The sequence below is a fragment of the Brienomyrus brachyistius genome, chromosome 2 (assembly GCF_023856365.1).
Source record: "Brienomyrus brachyistius isolate T26 chromosome 2, BBRACH_0.4, whole genome shotgun sequence".
In the NCBI taxonomy this organism is placed as follows: domain Eukaryota; kingdom Metazoa; phylum Chordata; class Actinopteri; order Osteoglossiformes; family Mormyridae; genus Brienomyrus; species Brienomyrus brachyistius.
The window spans coordinates 47,551,039-47,570,255 of NC_064534.1; the positions used below are offsets into that span (position 1 = coordinate 47,551,039).

General features: G+C 49.4%; 1 protein-coding gene across 2 annotated transcripts in view; it reads right to left on the reverse strand.

Annotated features, from left to right (window-relative positions):
* Nucleotides 1–19,217, reverse strand: part of LOC125721463 (tetratricopeptide repeat protein 28-like) — a 224,340-nt gene that overhangs the window by 47,453 nt on the left and 157,670 nt on the right. For both annotated transcript variants that reach the window (XM_048997394.1, XM_048997384.1), the window contains exon 6: nucleotides 6,173–6,680. In XM_048997394.1, the coding sequence (XP_048853351.1) occupies nucleotides 6,173–6,680 (508 nt within the window). The remainder of the gene's footprint in view (nucleotides 1–6,172; nucleotides 6,681–19,217) is intronic.

The following is a 19,217-nucleotide window of genomic DNA, read 5'->3' on the forward strand; positions in this document are numbered from 1 at the left end:
ATACACACACACGACATATACATAACCCACACACACACACACACACACACACGACATATACATAACCCACACACACACACACACACACACACAAATGTACAAAAACACACAGAGAGAACTTTTAGCCATGTGAGCAAATGGGCAGGATTCTCCTTCTCCTCTCATAGCTGATAAACTTCTCCCAGTCAGACACAGAGAGTCACGGCATGATTGGGGAGGTGGGGGGGGGGGGTGACCATGAGCATACCTCAGGCTCCGGTTCCCACCCGCTCAGCACCCCCACCCGAGATCACGTTCTGCCGACTCAAGGCCACGCGATCCCTCACTGTCATTAAATGAACACGGGCATTAATTAAGAATGAGCCGTCGAGACAGAGTGCAGAGCCCTGAAACCTGAACGCCGTCCTTGAACAAGCAAGGGCAGCTAAAGGACTCGGGGAACTGGTGAAGAATTGTCTTAATGACTGTTATAAATTGTACCTGTAAAGGCACGTTGAATTAACTTGGGATAAAGAAGCAGATTTTCCTTTAGTATGAGTCGTCACAAGTGGTGTCATGACCAAATGATGAGCACAGTTATCCCCCAGCCCCTGATTATCCATGTTTCTCAATCTACATGGGTCTCATCCCACAGAAACATGCGGTTTAGGGTGAATGGGTGCCCCTAACTGCCCCCGTTCTGTGTGTGCCATGCGATGGAGCGGCACCTAGTGCATCCTGGGAAATGCTTCAGCTGGCGGTAGCCTTGTGCTGAATGGATGACAGTGCCATAGACAGATAACGCTCTACACTCATGTTATTTCTCCTTGAAAAGAGCCCAGTATTAATCGCACAGCACTCCATCAGATTGCATACCCACATGCATACATATGGTCTTTAGAGCAGGGGGAGATTCATATTTTTATGCCCCCCCCAGAGGTTTGTCAGATCCCTGACACTCTCGTTTATGAGCTTAATTATGAACGCCCTTTAGTTTCCACCACGAATAAAAGGCTCCTCTTATGCTTTCATCCATCACCTCTGCCCATTGTTTACCACTCCCCCCTCCCCGGCATGCCCGTTCATTTGACCTTTCAGTCCACCACTTTTACAGTCAAGGCTCCCTGCTCCCAAAAACTGATCCAGTGTCAGTGGGGATGCGCTGCACATCAAACCATATGAGCCTGAACTGAGACCTGGGTGGGGGCAGGTTTGGTAAGCTGGCAATATTGGTGATGGGCCTGTGCCATCCGTGGTGCTGTGTTCTTCCCTGTGCTGGCACTGGGCCGATTTCTGTTATTCTGGTTCTGACATTTTTATCCACCTTAGAATCTGTGTCTATCTCTGAATGTTCTGATTGGCTAAATCATGTAGTAGACTCAAAGGTACAACAGCAGGTTTCCTTATTTGACATCAGCCAAGCACTTTCAGGAAAAACTTGGCACCTCCTTTGGTCTTTAGCATAAACCTGGGTTTTTCCTGGGCATCTATTATGTATGAACTCCGGAGGCCGAGACCCACCAAACTGGCTGTTGCGCATATAAGAAGCCCATCCGCGGCTGGCTGGCCCAGGCAGATCTCGCACCTCATGGCGGTCGAGGCACGGAGCCAGGTGGCCCAGATGGTGGCTCGCCGCGTTGCTAGATTCCCTACTCTACTCCCATGCCACCTCCGTTTCTCCTCACGACATTGGCCGGATCGAGCGAGAGCAAGGCCTTGCCACGCAATTAACCTCGCGTCCAGAAAGCAGCTGGTGCAGGACGCCTGACGGGTGCTGGGGGGTCAGGGCATCAAACGAAACTTCAGGCAGGAGGGGCAACAAGACACAAAACTGCCATTTCTGCAGAAAGGAAACGACAGGAATCCAGATTATAGTTTAAGAATCATGGCACAGTTACAGAACAGCTCTAAAGCTTTAGAACCATGTTACAGTCTTAGAACCATATAGCAGTTGCAGATCAACGCTATAGTTTGAGAACCATGCTAGTTTTAGAGCTACACTGCAATTTTATACATGCACCATTACTTCAGAATCGCAAGGTTTAGAGCCAAGCTGCTGGTTTAGAGCCAGGCTGCAGATTTAGAACCACGCTACAGGTTAAGAGCCATGCTACCGAATAAAAAAAATGCACTCTTTTTCTACAGACACGGCCTCATGAATACAGGAATGCGAACTACATGGAAAACTGCCCCGTCAGCCTAAACAGCGGTAATAAATACTGCTGACTAGGCATAACCCGGCTGGATGATGAATAATAGACAACAGCTCAAAGCAGTGAGACTTTCTTGCTTTTTGCAGTTCGGCAGGCAGGGATTTGACGTTCTTCAGTCACTGATCGACACCGATAGCCGAAGAACGTGCCAGAAAAGAGACAGAATATAGGCGGCTTCACAGTCCCTGTAACGTAAGCAAAGGTGGCGACAGTGAGAGTCAGAACTTTGTCCTGCTGCTACAAATCACCATTCTGTGGGAGAGGGACAGAGACCAGTGTGGTGACAAAAAGACAAAAAAAAACACAGCAAAAACAACAGCGAAGGGTTTGCTATAATTAAAAGGAGGATGTTTCCAGCAGCCCATCTCCATTCTCTCTTATCTTCATTATTCAGCACTTGGAGAATCAGCTATTAAAGGTAATTAAGCGATTCATCAAGTCAGTTTCAATTACCAAGAGGATGACAGGTGCAGATTCCAATCGTGGGGAGCAAGAGAGAGGAAGGATGTGGGAGGGGGGCATGCTTAGGCACAGAGAAGCTCCCCCATCATGCACTGCAGTCAGCCGCTAGCAAAAGACCCAGCTATGCAGGGGAGAAGCCATTCTAATTAAGCTCCATTAATTATACTCTTAAAGACAGAAGGAGAGGAAGGTCTTGTTATCCCCACCTGCTGATCTCTGCCTGCTGATCCCTGCCTGATCTATGCCTGCTAATCCCTGCTTACTGATCCCTGCCTGATCTATGGCTGCTAATTCCTATTTCCTGATTCCTGACTACTGATCCCTGTCTGCTGATCTCTGCCGGCTGATCTCTGTCTACTGATTTCTAATCGGTGATTTCTGCCCACTGATCTCTGCCTGCTGATCCCTCCCCGTCAGGTGATAACATGGCTTATTGGCGCTGCGAAGCCCATCTCACATGCGGACATTAACATGTGCCAACTCGTCACAATGGTAACTCTATAGGTCAAAATCACCTAAAACAGGCCTATCATCCCGGCATCTATCTTACCTAATTGTCTTGACTTATTAACCATCTTACTTGTACTGCTGTGTTGGGTATTATGAACAGATTCAAGTTTTCACGTATAGGACTGTGGGTTTGAGTTCCACCCCGTTACAGTATGTGTGGAGTTTCTATGTTCTCTTTGTGCTTATACAGATTCCTTCTGGGTACTCTGGTTCTTCTCATAGAACACACAGTGAAGTGAATTGCTAACTCTGTGTGTGTGTGTGTGTGTGTGTGTGTGTGTGTGTGTGTGTGTGTGTGTGTGTGTGTGTCTGCGTGTGTCTGTGTGTGTGTCGTGCAATGGACTGGCATCCCATCCTCGGTGTCCCTGTGCCTCCATTGGCTCAGGGCTCACTACAGCACTGTACTGAAAAAGTGATTTAAAGATGGTTGGATATTTCATTGTATTGTTACACACATTACACATTTATAACACTTTACTATGAAATTAAATATTGAAAAAGGCAGAACAGCATGCCCCCCCTGGATCATCAATCACTGCCTCGGTGGGGGGGCGAGAATCCAGTGTTTGTCTTGAGCCGAACACGTAAACAAGCCAGCTGCTGGTGAAACTGGTAACCCATGTGATAGGAGCATGCCTGAGGGCGCCAGCATCACGCGGCTCTACGGCTGGATGTCTGTACATGAGCCACAACATGTGAAGGTGAGAAAAGGCTTTAATACAACACTAACACTGAGCAAATACTAGCACAAACCATAATTACATCTTAAACCCAATTTACAAGCTGGATTTTTCATGGCATCCCCTTGCCCCCCCCACCCCACCTAATTTATTTATCTTCCACAGGGGGACTCATTTAATAATTTAGCACAAACTCGGAGTAAGTGTCGGGTGGAGAGGCGCTGCGATATGTCCGGGGGAGCTGGTGTGTTGCACTGGACTGGCAGGTTTTATGTAGGATTAATGCTTTCATTTATCCTGGCCTACTGTGAACACAGACTCTGCATCACACAGAAATATCACTGCTGCTAGAGAGGCTACGTCACCTGGGCCATTGTAGATGGGTTCAAATCCCCATCCAGAAGAATTCACTGTCACCCTCATCCTGACATCACAACATTGCAGCACTACTGTGCCCCATTTCCTTCCCTTTCTGCCTCCATTTTCCCGCTCGTGATTTAATCTCAAACCAGGCTTTGTTTTTCGCTTCCTCTATGAAGGGGGCCATGGCAGACGGGGAATAAAATTGAAAAAGGACACCAGGAGGCTTCACCTTGATTGACTGACAGTCAGCCGTGTGGCTGTAAAGACTGGGGGGGGAGGGCTTTCATCCTGATGGATTTTCACTTATAATCACATTATATAGCAGTGAGCTGCGAGATATGTGGGACTTCGGCATGGATGATGAATTAGAACAGAGATACAGAAAAAGCTAGCAGAGGGTTGGGCTCTTTGTCTTTGAAATCACAGCTCTGGAAGGAAGTCTGGGTCATTTACTGAGTTCAGGATAGACACACACAGCCACAGCCCTTGCCATTAAGAGGCATTCTGACAGACAGATATATTTATAGATAGATAAGATATATTTATTAATTCATTATGACATACGCTGAGCTTATAACTCTGGCAAACTCAACCCCCAAATTTTTTATGTACTCACACAGACTTAATCTATAAGGGTCTCTGACAGACTATCCACTTTATTTATAAGGTACTTTGACACTCAACCCCTGCATTTGTAATGTACCTGGGTATACTCAGCCTCATAGTTGATTGGTACTCTGACAGACTGTGGCAGTGACCGTGGCAAAGGTAACGTGTGCAACAGGGCAGTTGTGCGAAAAGGTTATTTCTAATGGCAAACATTTCTTTCAGAAAAAGACTAAACATTTACGACATACAGGTCAGGCAATGACTCTGATAAATAGGTATCTTTTTTTGAGGTACTCTGATAGACTCCATAAATTATTCCACACTCTGGCAGAATCAATCCCTATATTTATAACGTACTGTTTCAGACTCAAGCCCGCAGTTTATGATGCACTCTGGTAGACTCAACCCCTGGGTTTATTATGTACTGTCACAGATTCAGCCTCAGGGATTACAGTATGATGAACCCAGGCTCAAAAAAAATGTGCATCAGCGCTGCATAACTCTGGAGAAGAATAGGAATCCAGCAGTGGAAGGTGAGGTGGGGGGGGCATTGTGGAGGAGACCATGTATTATTAATGTGCCAACAGTGCAGGAGCAAGAGGGACTGACAAACAGGATAATGAGGAGCGAGGGCAGCAGTGCATGTTATTTCAGGCTGGTCCATGATGGCCCGTAATTGCCAAATGTAGGCAGAAGGTGGCGCAGTAGAGAACACTGCCTACCCACAGCACCCCTGATTGGTTAAGCCATAACACACGTTCTCAGTCCTGGTCAGGAAGATAAGGTTGCTTCAACCCCTGCCAGTCAGCTTAGACCCCAGTGCTAAATGCTAACCTCTTACCGAGCTGAAGCCTCTCTTACCTCGTAAATTACTTCCTGGGAGTACAGAAAAATCCTGACAAAACTCTAAACATTTACCTTGGGGACAAACAGTCTTGTACTATCCTGAGGCTTAATTTTCCCACAGCCAGATGCTTCCTTATTTTGAAAGCCCCTTCGCTCATGAATCTCTAATCACTGTTTATCAGACTACAGTCAGACCACAATTGCAATGATGCAATTCCTGCTTCACTCATTCAGATGGTGAGGAAAGACTGTTGGCCACATTGTTTTCAGTGGCACTGACTTCACATGTGAGGATGCATGGGTTTGAGGTGGGGGGGGGGGGGGTGAGCACTCAAGGTGGGGAGAAGGGACTGAGGAGGGAGGTGATGTCAATGTGGGAGACTTCCGCTCCCTGGGCCATCCATAAATGGGCATGGTGGGCTGCGTCATTCTCTGCAGCGGGTGGTCCTGACAGAGGGGTACCCTCTCTCCTGGCTGACTTCCCTCCCTTGCTCACCCCATTGAGCTTACCCAGGTTGGAGGAGGCCCTGCCCTCGGCCGCCCGGTCCTTGAGGCCCTCGGCGATGGCCAGCTGCTGCTCATGGTACTGCCGGGCACGGTCCAGGTCCTGCATACAGCGGGCGGCGTGGCCCAGCCCGGCGTAGGCCCGCATCTCGATGGGTCGCTCGCCCAGCTCCTGCGCCAGCTCCAGCACACGCGTGTGGTACGACACGGCCTTGTCGAAGTTACGCCGGTAGTGGTGCGCGCTGCCCAGGTTACTGTAGGCGCGTGCCTCCTCCCGCCGGTCCTCCAGGGCCTTGGCGATGCCCAGGTGCTGCTCGTGGCACTGCACGGCGTTGTCAAAGTCGCCCATGGCGATGTAGACGGCGCCCATGTTGCCCAGCTCCCGGGCCTCGGACAGCTGGTCCTTGGACTGCTTGGCCAGCAGGACGCACTGCTTGTGGCTGGCCAGGGCGTTGGGGTAGTCGCCGATGGCCGTGTACACGTGGCCCAGGCTGCTGAGGGCCGAGGATGCCGCCTGCAGGAGAGACGATGCAAAGACACAGGTCCCTTTATCACTTTATCGCACATACTTTTATTAATGTAACGGATGGTTATGGGCAAGCAATCAATATCATTCTTAAAATCACTCATCCTTTTTTGTTGCTCCGCTGCTAAACGGTGACCTCATAATCCCCCCCCCGACCCCCGTGGAGCTAAATATAAAGTGAACAAGGCCTCCATGAATCTTTGAGGTGCTAATGAGGAGCAGAAGAACAAACAAAGGCACTTTACTTGTCGCTTGAAAAATAAAAAGATCGGGAGAGTGGTGGGAGGCAGATGCAGATTAGCCGTAGCGGAGGGTGCATTTCAAAGCTGACAGACGGACTGCTGCAATTTGTCTTGTGGCATGCTCCAGTGGGGGGGAGGGGGGGCTTGAGGAATCAATCAGAGGAGAGGGAGACTGAGCCCCCTCTGCCTGCCTGTATTGGAGACACACAGATGACTGGAACGCAACAGCATATGAACACACACACATGTATGCGTGCACCCAGAACAGCATCCACAGACAGACATGCTGGCAGTGCCCGTCCTTCTATGTGAACGCAGGCAGCTCGGTGGCAAGGTGGTGAGGCTTCACATGTCATGTGGGTATCATGGCCTGACGGTGTCCTGGGCAGGAGTAAATTCTCCTTTGTTAGACATGTGAGGTGAAGACTGCGGGGAATGTATAGAAAAAAGGATCATTTGCTGCTTTAAGGCCAGTTTTCTTGGGTGGCTGAGTCATTTCAAAAGAGATGACAAAAAGCTACCCCCCCCCCCCCCCATACCCTTTTGATTAACAGCCTTATCCCCAGGAGCAATAGGAAGCTCAAAGTTGTGGCAAGAGTAACGAGGCACAACAAGACACCACGCAGAAGCCAACAAGCTCTCGGATACCCCATCAACGGGAGAAACCCCCTCCAGGGGAGACCCCCCCAAGTTGAGACATCCAGCCGTGACCCTGAAGAGACCCCACGAGACACTGAAGTCACTAGAGGAGTGAGTACTGACCACCAAAATGACCAGTCTTCAATGTTCCATAAGCCAGAGGCCCCCTTTCTATAACTAAGGATGGAAGCAGACGATCAGGCATCAAAAACGCTACAGAAAAGTCGATAGCAGCTGAGCATGCGACCCACAGGGCCCACTGCAGCGGGAGCATCTTCCAGGCTCGATAACAAGCATCAAGGTCCAACACTAACACTGCCATGGTAACATTTGGCGCGTCTGCCACCGTTACCCGCAACTTTGCAGAGGGAAAACCGTGTTAAAAAGTCTCAGCACCACCCCCCAAGCAAGTAACTCCTTTCCCTCGTCTCCGCCTCCTAACCAGTCACCCAAATGCCCTCTAGATTATTTTTAGGCATGGTAATGAAACGGGACGAATCCCAGAGATGCCCTCTCCCTTTCCCCCTCCTCAGGGTCAAGCTTTCCTGGAACCAATTACCTGCTGACATAAAGGCTTCCAGAGGTCTGTGGGAGGACGCTACGCAGGCCGGGTACTGGCAGAATTACTCCCCATCACAACTGCTGGGACTGCGGAGAAAAACAGCCAAAGGAGGATATCCCAAACTGGCCAGGATTCCCCCACAGGTCCAAGTCTCACATTCTTTCAGATGCTTTACAAAGTTTACAAAGGGTGTTTGTCAAGGGTCACGAGCGCAGCACGACTCCTTACTGGACAACCCACCCTTACTATAATCTGTCATACCTGGGACACCCTCTCCCCCTTACTATAATCTGTCATACCTGGGACACCCCCCGCTTACTATAATGTGTTACACCTGGGATAACCCCCCTTACTATAATCCGTCACACCTGGGAGACCCCCCCCCCCCATTATAATCTCTCACGCATGGGATAACCCACCTTACTGTAATCTGTCACACCTGGGATAACCCTCCTTTCTATAATATATTACACCTGGGATAACCCTCCTTACTATAATATGTCACACCTGGGATCACCCGCCTTAATGATCTTTCATAGAACATTCAGTGCACCTTCATAATGCATTCATTCATAGAACATTCATAAGTAGCATGTAAGTATACTTAAACATCCTAAAATACCTTTAGCTGTTTTAAACAGCTTTAATACACATTAACAACAAATGATATAGGATAATTGCAAATAATCAAATAATGGTTGTTAATGTACATTAAAGCTGTTAAGGTACGTTAGGATTGTAAGATATACTTACATGGTGCTTATGAATGTCCTATGAATGCATTATAAAGGCATTATGCAGGTGCAGTTAACGTGAAGCATTACCCTGTAGAATGTTGTGAAAACTAGACACTAAGTAACAAACAATAAATTGTTCGTCTATTTACGAACTTTCACCTTACGAACTTTCAGACATATGAACGAAGAGGACTGTAAGTCCAAATTGTGTTCATTGGGCTCCCGTTTCCTGTCAGCAACATATATTTTTTTTTCTGCCCTCCAATTCCTCCTAGTACAACTTCTGGCCGCTACTCCCGCCGCGCAGCAGCGTATCGTGCGTACTCCCAGCATCCTAGTTCTTAGTACTTGCGTATACCCTTACAATGATGTTGAATAACGACTTACGAACATTTCAAGTTACGAATGGCCGCTCAGAATGTATCTCATTCATAAGTAGAGGTTTATTAGAAATAAACATACTGTAGCGAGCTTGTGGGATGTTTAAGAAACGGGCAATAGAACTTTACAAATAGAAGTTGCCCCTTTATTGATGATCACTGGCAGCAAAAACTAGCGGCAGCACTATGAAACAGTCAACAATATAAAGAACACTCACACTCGAGGTTAGATATGGATGCACACATGCACTCCACAACAAAACATTACAGAGGGATATCACTGTTTTAACAGGTTTTACTATTTACCATAACACATAGACATGAATAAGCACATCTGTTTACATGCGAATCCCCGTGAAGAGGAAGGGGTGGGGAGGCATGAGAAGGTGGGGTAAGATAAACCGGCACTTCCAATAAGTCGGTGCTAGCCAGCCCCTCCGGGTGACAATATATTTACTAAAACTCAAGACTAATCTGAAAATTTGAACTCTTTATAGCCCAGCTGTGGGTGTGGCGCTTGTACATTCTCACTGTGTCTGTGCGGATCTGCTCTGCTGACGTCCCAAAGTACTACTGTATCTAATTTCCCCCATAGTGTGTGATAGCTCAAGTGAGTGAGTGAATGTGTGTGTGTGAGTGTGAGTAAGTGAGTGCTGAATGAGACAGTGAGTGAGTGAATACTCGCCCTGTGGCTAGCTGGAGTGAGTGAGTGCCCTCCCTGTGGTTGGCTGGAGTGAGTGAGTGCCCGCCCTATGATTGGCTGGAGTGAGTGAGTGCCCGCCCAGTGATTGGCTGGCACCATGCCCAAGGTGCCCCCTGCCCTGATAGACTGCAGGCTTGCTGTGGCTACAAACTGGAGGAGCAGCTATGTAAATTGGAGGGATGCGTGTATTAACATGAACATTTTCAATTTAACTGTAGCTGCAGGAATGATGTCTGTATATGTAGCTGTGAAAATGGAATATCTTACAGGCCCCTTCCCAGGTCTCTCCACCCCCTCCCCTTCATGAGGTTTTGCATGCAGAACTGCTGAGTGTCTCCCCCCAATCCCGGTCACATCAGCCCCTCAGCCATTTGGAACTTCTTTCCCTACAGAGGGGGCAGTACAGGTTTCACATTAAAGGGCAGTCCCTTCTCTTCTCATCTCCTGCTTACTGACACACACTGACCACACACACACACAAACACACCCAGTCACAGACACACACACTGCCACACCTAGTTAAAGTCACACAGACAGACATATAGTACACACACACAGGCACACGCAAAATTACATACACACACACACAAAATAGTGTGACTAAAAATACACAAACACACCCACAAACACACAGGCACAGCAGCTAGATGAGCGGATGGTTCTGGTGCTGGCAGAGTCGTTGTGCTCCGGCACCTATAAGGGTTTGTCTTGGGGGGTGGGGGCTAGTATAGAATGCCTAAGGACAGAGAAAAAGACGGAGGGAGGGGGAGAAAGAAAAAGGCAAAGAGGACCGGAGGATAGAGAACAGGGAGGAAAAACAGAAGGAAGACGAACAGCCCCCCCCCGAATGCCGTGGGGGGGTCCATCGCCACCAAAGAGCTACGCCGCACTGAAAGCTCACCTGCTCACACCACCCTAACATCAGGGGAACCCGAGAAGAGCCAGTGCCAGCGAGTTGAATGCCAGTGAGCCATCGCTCACACGGCTGCTTTACTATAGGTACGTGCCTGAATCCCCCCATCGCCATGACAACGCCTTTGGACCACCAGCTGTTGTCCCAATGATGTTCTTATGAAGAGTCACGGACAAGACCTCACTGTGTGTATGGGATGGACCAACACTGGCAGGAGAAACATTAATGCACGATAAGCTCTAATAACAAGCATACTGAATTGTAATATTCATAAATCACCAACTAAAAGACCGTTTAGATTAGAAAATGTACAAAGATTCATTACTAATTTGCAAGTATCCCTGACAATTGAAAACAAATTCCTTTAGTCTTTTAATATCCACTATTATCCATCCATCCATCCATATTCTGAAACCGCTTATCCTACTCAGGGTTGTATGGGTTCGGGAGAAAGTTAGGGAACAACCCAGGACGAGGCACCAGCCCATCACAGGGAATATTATTATTATTATTATTATTATTATTATTATTATTATCTATCCATCACTGCATCTTCGTTCCTCTGGTCCTTTTCGTGGCAGCTATTTTCTACACAATTACTTAAATTATGCATCTTCAGTACTGTGCCAGTCCCATTAGTGTACTCAGCATCACATGGTCCTTTGCAGTGGTCAGCAGGCCTCAGGCAGTGTGGAAAGTGGGGTCCCAGGTATAAGCAAACCCACCCCAGTGACTCATCAGCCACTTATGTTTGCATCTGGCATGGAGGTCTGCCACAAGGCCACAGCCCGACCAACGGGAATGTCCTAGTTTGGTCAGCTGACCACTGACGCCTCCGGTGAAGCCTGTTTTGCTGTGGTGTGGAGGGGGTCCAGTGGAACGCCGTGAAGCTCATCATGGAGGAGGGGAGCAGGGGTCCATTGCAATTAGGACACGTCACGCACAGAGCCTCCGCGGTCTCTCACAGCCCCCACACCAAGGAGGTCTGGCGGCGCAAAGGGGCTCCAACCACAGCTTCCCTGGGAAGCCCATCGGAGCATGTAACCGTGCCCGTGTGTCTGCACCCTTCAGCGTACGCCAGAGGGGATGAAACAGCCAGTGCGGTCAGGAGAAATTCCGGAGCCCAGTCCCCGGGCAGGCCTCTGTGTGTTCTGTGGAGAACTCCGGAAAGTCAGTTAGCTGCGGCTGGAAATGTGTGCGTGTGTGTGCGCGTGCCTGTGCCTCCGTCGGCCTCCGTAAGACGCTCGGGTGCCTCCCTCACTCCCGCCGTTAAGCACAGAGAATTAACCTGCCGCCCTGCATTTCTGAGTTCCAGAGGCCACACACTGTCAGTTTTTTTAGAAAACAAGTGAAGTCTATTAAAAGGCAGCTGACATAATACCACAACCAACAACATCCCGGGCAGCAATCATGCTGACCACTAAGTATGAAGATTTATTATTTTTTCAGAGATTAAAAAAATTCAGGGAGGACGGGAGACAAACTTCATTCTGCAAAGAAACAGACGAAAGCAGACAGGCAAACGGAGGAATACAGGAATGCATAATTACTTATGTCCACAACAGGAAGGAAAGTCTACCTTTGGGCACATTAAATGACTACAAATGACTAAATGGACGTTACATGAGTGTGTGATGATGCAACTGACAGGAACATGGTGGCCTTTTAATCACATTATGGGCTGTTTACATGCCTTGCCTGTACTGCCCCTCTAACACTAATGGTGATACTGGCAGCATGGACTGAGATGGAGTGAGAAGGCAGGGGGGAGGGGGGGGTCTATGGCTCTCAAGTTCAAGGTGTTTATCGGCTACTTTTATTGAGCGTCCCCTCCGCCTGAATCTTCATGGGGGTCTTTAATCTCTCCCTCCAGGCAGAACTGTAAGGCTCGCCTGCAAAGGAGCTAATGAGATTATCTGGGTGTGCAAGAGGGGGGGCCTAACCTGGGGGTGGTTTCAGCGTCGCTGGGCTGGGAACGTGCCTGCCTGTCTACATGACACACACACAAACACACACACACACACACGCACATATTACATTCTGAGCAAGGTCATCATAAACGCCAGGATTTTCCCTACAACCTTCACAGTGTCCTGCACATTTCCCTAACTAGACCCCAAAATTTTATTTTAGTAGCATATATTTAACTTCAGTTTCATTGTCTTGCTATCTAGAAACTTCCGCGGTATGATGCCTGAAGTCACAGAATCAACCGAGGGTGAATGAAACAGTAAGGGGTGCGATGTTTAGGGATAAACAGGAAACCCCAAAAAGGGTCCTTCTGTTGTACCCTTGAGTGAGGTACTTAACCTGAATCACTGAGGTAAAACGTACAACAGTATGAATAGATAGAAGATAGGAAAGTCATTTCAGGCGATCGCTCTGGCCGTGTAACCATGGCGATGCAGCGCTGCATGTGCACAAGCATAGCGAGCCCGGAATGGGCTGGGGATCCAGGGAACAGGCTGACGTTCCTGCAATGGCTGACGGTGGTGGGGGCAACAAGGGCCTGGACTGATAGGGGGACTGGGGGGAGACAAAAACAGAAGCGTGTTGGGAAGTACATGTGTGTTGGGGGGGGGGGAATCATCTGATTGCACTTAACCCCCGGAGAGCCATGCAGACAGCAAACATCTTGAGCGTGATAAACTTGACACACCGACGGCAGGACCGTGACGGCTGCCTATGTGAGATTATTAAAACGACACTCTCCACGGCGTCCTCCAGTTCCCCCTGGAGTCTCCATGACAGCAGACGAGGCCCCCGGTTTCCACGCCGCTTACCCGCCTTTGCACACCCACCCCGCCTCCTTACCTCAGCCATCCCCCTGCGGGACTGAAGGTGCATGCACAGGGGGGGCTGACCAGGTGGGGCGAGCGCACAGGGCTGCGCCCCCTGCTGTTTCCCCTAACAGCATTAATAGCTTTGTTAATTTGCCTAATCATATTTCCTCTGGCTGTTTTACAGCACGGCTGCTCATTAGAGTGATTTTATAGGGCTGCATTACACATAATGGGGGTCAGGATGTGAACACTAACTGGATAAAGACGACCAAATGTCTCAGGTTCATTCAGCCGTGGCCGCGATCGCCTGTATATCACTCCATGCATGTTTTACATGCGTCTCATGGATGCCCAGCCCAGCCTAGCATTCGGTCATCACACGCTAAATCGTTCCAGAGGGTAAGATGCATACATGACATTTCAGAAGGTAGTAAGGACAAATGACATTTCAGAGGAGAAGATGTGAAAATGAGATAGGGTGGGATGTGCAAATGACATTTCAGAAGGCAGGATGTGTAAATGACATTTCAGAGGGGAGGGTGCACAAATGAAATGTGACAATACAGGATGGGTAAAAGAAATTTTAGAGGTTTGGATGGACAAATGAAAGAGATACAGGTAGATACCATAGACATGTGAGACCAGGGCAGATAAATTAAATGCAACACATGATACTTCCTGCCTTTGAATTTCAATGCTTCAATGTGAAAGCCTAAAGCAAGCTCTGGAGCCTGTCCAACAGCACCAGTTAATTAGGTCGGTTAATAAAGACTGTTAATTACGGTTAAGACAAGTGACTCTGCAGCAGGAGGGAAGTGGTTTACCTGATATAAAAAGGGGGCAAGATGTTCTCTCCTAAACAAGCGCTCTCCGAAGTATAAAGCATTGCTGAAAATACAATTAAAGTCGCAGTCTGAACTGAACACCACACAAAATAATCTCCCCCATCAGGGGTTCACTGACGTTGGGCTTAGAGGGCATTGTGTGTAAGCACCTGCCATTTCCCGCACTTATCCTTTGTTTATATCGCATGTTTATGGAGGCTTCCGGGCTATGTAGATGTTGCGCAGAGCAGCCTTGGCATGAGAGCCATCTGTGCACCCAAGCCTTTTGTCACCGAGAGCCCCCTCCAGCTTCCTTTGACTGGACCAAAGAACAGAAAGTGACCCCAGCGAATGCCTCGTCGGCCCAAATAATCACCAGCTCTGCCTCATTTCAGCGCCGTGCCTCTTCACGTCGGGTCTGTGGAGACACTCGGAGACTGGCTTCAGTGAGCAAAAAGAGGGAGGGCTGAAAGATGTGGAGCGGAAGAGAGCCCCCCATCGGAAAGGCTTTCTGGGGCTCCAACTGTAACTGGGGAGCGACAGGCGTAAGAACAGAAGATTGATGACCTCCCAACCCTGAGCAGGTCAGATGTATGCACATTTTAACTGGAAATAGAAACTAGCATATACCTTTATATTGGGTATAATATTTCATTTGGTTGGTGCTCTATGTCACGGCCTCGAATCATGTGGATGAACTGATTGCTGAATCGCTCACGATGTCTGACTGCATGTCCTGTGATAGACTGGGGTACAGGCTGCCCCCCTGCCCTGTGCGCTGTGCTCCCAGGGATAGACTCCCGGCCCACTGCGACGCTCTACTCCATAAGCAGTTAGAGGACAGATGGGTGGGTGCTGTGCTGTGTCTCACTGTGGCGTTTCATTTAATTTGGGTGCTGCAGTGAGTGCTTTCTCCCCACTTCTGTGCTGTCGTTTTGCTGCGTAGCCTGTTTTTTTCCCCCCAAAGGCAACTTACAGTGGTGCTCATTTGTATGTCCGAACGTTTTGGTGGAGCGAGCATTTTACCCCACAGTACAGCACCAGTGCCAGTCCCTCCCCCCCACAGCTCCCACCCACGGGAGTGGCAGCGAGCGACCCCTTCAGAGAATGAGCATGCCACCCCCCTGGAAGGAGTGCCTCCCCCCCCCCCCCACCACAAAATATAAATGCAGAATATTTCAGTATACCGATTCAACTAATAAAATGAGAGGCCTTTTGATTAGGACAGAGCTGCTCTGCATAAAGGATGTGACTTTTGGGCAAACGTGTCACCTGGTGATAAATAGCGAGTGAGGTGACCAATGACAAGAAGCAGGAGGGGAATGGTAATTAACCCCCCCCCCCAACAGCTTCATTGGCCAAGCAGCAGCACCTGCCCGGGGTAATCTGCCCTTCACTGGTCAGTCTTCCTCTGCCTCCATCTGCTGTGGGAACATCAAAGGATGGTGCTCAAGTGGCCGAGTAACTACACTAACCTCCAGCAAACCAGGTGCACGGGAGACCTGGGCATCATCACATATCACCAGCACTGCCAGTTAGACATTGTTCTGACGTGTCCCGTACAGTGTGGCTCTGCAACAGCTAAAAGACTGTCCTCACAGAGAGGGCAGCTCTTGTCATTTGAGGGATGTCCCCATACACTTCCGCCGACACCTATCTGTCTGTCATGAATTTTTATCAGTTTCAGCGGAAAGGGCTGGGAAAGCAGGCCTGTGTTCGAGAAAGAAGGAGAGGGCTGGGGGTACGTCTGCGCCTGCAGAGATGCGTGCCTTTCAGGGGTCCAGCATCTGTGCAAGATCCATGCATGACAGCGGAGAGTAGAAGAGGAGAATGAATGCGACAGAAGGAGAGCATCACGCATGCAGACACGTGTGGGGCCCTCGCTGTGCTCCGGCTACCACGCTCATTCTTTAGCACAGCAGCAGCGAGTTGCTACAGCACTTTCAGAGGCTGGCTGGTGGGGCGGAGGGAAAGACGGGCGCAGTACAACTAGGATGTGCACCAAAACCCCAGTGGGGCTGGATAACTGGAGGAGCAAAGCAGAGGGGGAACAGGCAGGGACAGGAAACAAAAAGGCGGCCACCGATCCAGATGACTTGCCGTCTTTTTCTGATAGGATTCCAGCAAGATTTGCCAAAGCAGGGGCCACAGCAAAGAGTCTGTAAAAAGAGGGCCCTGTGGGTGTAGGTGTGGTTGTAGGTGTAGGTATAGGTATATGTGTAGCTGTGCATGTGGATGTAGGTATAGATATGGGTGTAGGTGTAGGTATGGATGTAGGTGTGCGTGTGGGTGTAGGTATAGGTATGGATGTAGGTGTGGGTGTAGATGTGCATGTGGGTGTAGGTATAGGTATGGATGTAGGTGTGGGTGTAGGTATAGGTATGGGTGTAGGTGTGTGTGGGTATAGGTATGGGTGTTGGTGTGGGTATAGGTATAGGTGTGCATGTGGGTATAGGTATAGGTGTAGGTCTAGGTATGGGTGTAGGTGTGCGTGTAGGTATAGGTATGGGTGTAGGTGTGCGTGTGGGTGTAGGTATAGGTGTGGGTGTAGGTGTGGCGTGTAGATATAGGTATGGGTGTTGGTGTGCGTGTAGGTATAGGTATGGTTGTTGGTGTGCGTGTAGGTATAGGTGTGGGTGTAGGTATGGGTATAGGTGTGGCGTGCCAGCAGCCGCTCTGCTGTACTACCGCGCTTCATCGCGCCTGTATTCCCATCACCCTTCCTCCTTCTGTAAATGTCTCTCCAGACACCGCCGCTACCGCCATTATGCTGCTTCAGCAACGTCAAACCCCCTAATTTTCCTTTTTTGCCCATCATAGGAGAAGAAAAGACATTAGAAGCAAGAAAACTGACACTTCTGGAGAAAAAAAAACAGGGGGGGAGGGGGGGCAGATAGAGAGGAAAGGCCTTTGGCTCAGACACTGGCAATTTTCAATGCCTCAGAGCATTGAATGTCTGTTCTGTTGTCCTTGGCTGTGCAGTGTTGCATTCCTCATGCTTACCATCAGAGGGCGAGAGAGAGCAACAAAGACTGTGGGTATGTGACGTGTGATGGATGACTAGATTCTCATCATCTGTTAAAAGCTAATTATGAGCTACTGACATCACGCTGGGGGAGAGCTTGTGGAAGGCACATCGGATGCCACTGACCAGCTGCCTCTGCCTCTTCACAGCTGTTTTTATAAAAAAAAAAAAAGCCTCCTAAGTTTGTCATGGTAACACTTCCATTGGGCATCGCGAGCATAACACCTTCCCAGACCATGCCTAGACTAGTGCACGGCAACGGGTAAATACTGGAGGATTTCCAAGCAGCCTTAAATGTCCAAATCGCTGCCTGTAAAACTGTGGCGACAAGGAAAATCTCACTCGGCAGCCAGGAGCAGTAAATATTGCCTCAAGATCACAGGCCTTCTGGCACAAACAGAGGCAAAGTGATGAGATTGGCTAGAAGCTGGGGGAAAGGCCTATCAGCACAAGGATCTGCTGGATCAGATGGCGCACCCTGATGCCTTGGCGACCTGGTCAATCTTTAAAAGAATGAGGGCATAAAGCACACCGCCTCACCAGACAGACGCCCCCTAATTGACTCATCTCCTGATCTCCCGCCGCTGTTCCCAAGGCGAGCTACCTAATTGGCTCCTTTGCCGGATGGCTGAGATAAACGAACTGCTTAAGCGGAGCATAACGAATCAGATGCCAGGGCAACACACTACCCAAACAGGGAGGCCCTGAAACGAAACCGAGCTGACATCCGGCTTTTGGACAAATGAATCCATCTCCAGCAGGATTAGTGCTCTAGGTGTGGTGCGCAGGGTCTCCCCTGTGACAGGCTGTCATGGAGAGGAGCAAAGAGTCCCACTTGTACGCATGTCTAGGCCAACAGCTGGGAGGCTAATCCAGTTTGCTCATCTTCGGCTGGATTATAAACGCCGCCGCGTGATCCTCAGCTGTGAGCTAATCCGTTTTTTCCCCCGTCCCACCTCCCCACTCAATCAATTCCTGGTGCGGCTGAGCAGCTGTGCCCGCCAAGTGGGTGCGGGCAGGGGCACCTGTAGGAGGACGGTCATTATGGGGGGATTACATACCTTTTCACTTTGTTCATATATGCGTGTCCATGTGGCAGCCTGCTGATCCTTTACCTTAAATAATGGCGAGCCACAGGTGATGGACTCAATAAAACATGGCTTAGCCCTCATGCTGGTGCATAAATACCAGCCCCGAAGATAAGGTGTCCTCTCACAATAACGTTGGTGAGGCACAGACACGCGTGACTCCGGGAACGGCATGCCGCCTTCTCCGCAAATCGTTGACCTGCGATCAGACCGACGCTAAGGACGGACGAGCCCTTCTGAGATGCAGGGCGATCTATGGATTCACATGGGGGTGCCAGTGGTGGGCCAAGTCACACAAAGCTTAAATTACTTTGGTAGCCTGCTGTTTTTATTCTGGAGGTGTTGGTAAACCGGCAAATAAATCAAGCTCGCTCTCCATGGAGATCTCCTCAGAGGTGCTGTGCATGTTCTCTCGTTCTTTGAAGAGGGCCTCCAGTGACCGCGACGGCTAAAATAATGCTAATAAAGGCTTAAACGCACCGACGCATCTCCTAGTACCGACTGCAATTATGGCCCGACTGAGTGCAGCCCCGGTAACATGGGGACAAGGGAGAGGGGAGGTGGAGGGACTGCAGCGGGAGCCGGAGTCCCCTTCAAAGGCTGAGTAAGCCGGCCTCCGGAGCCCAATC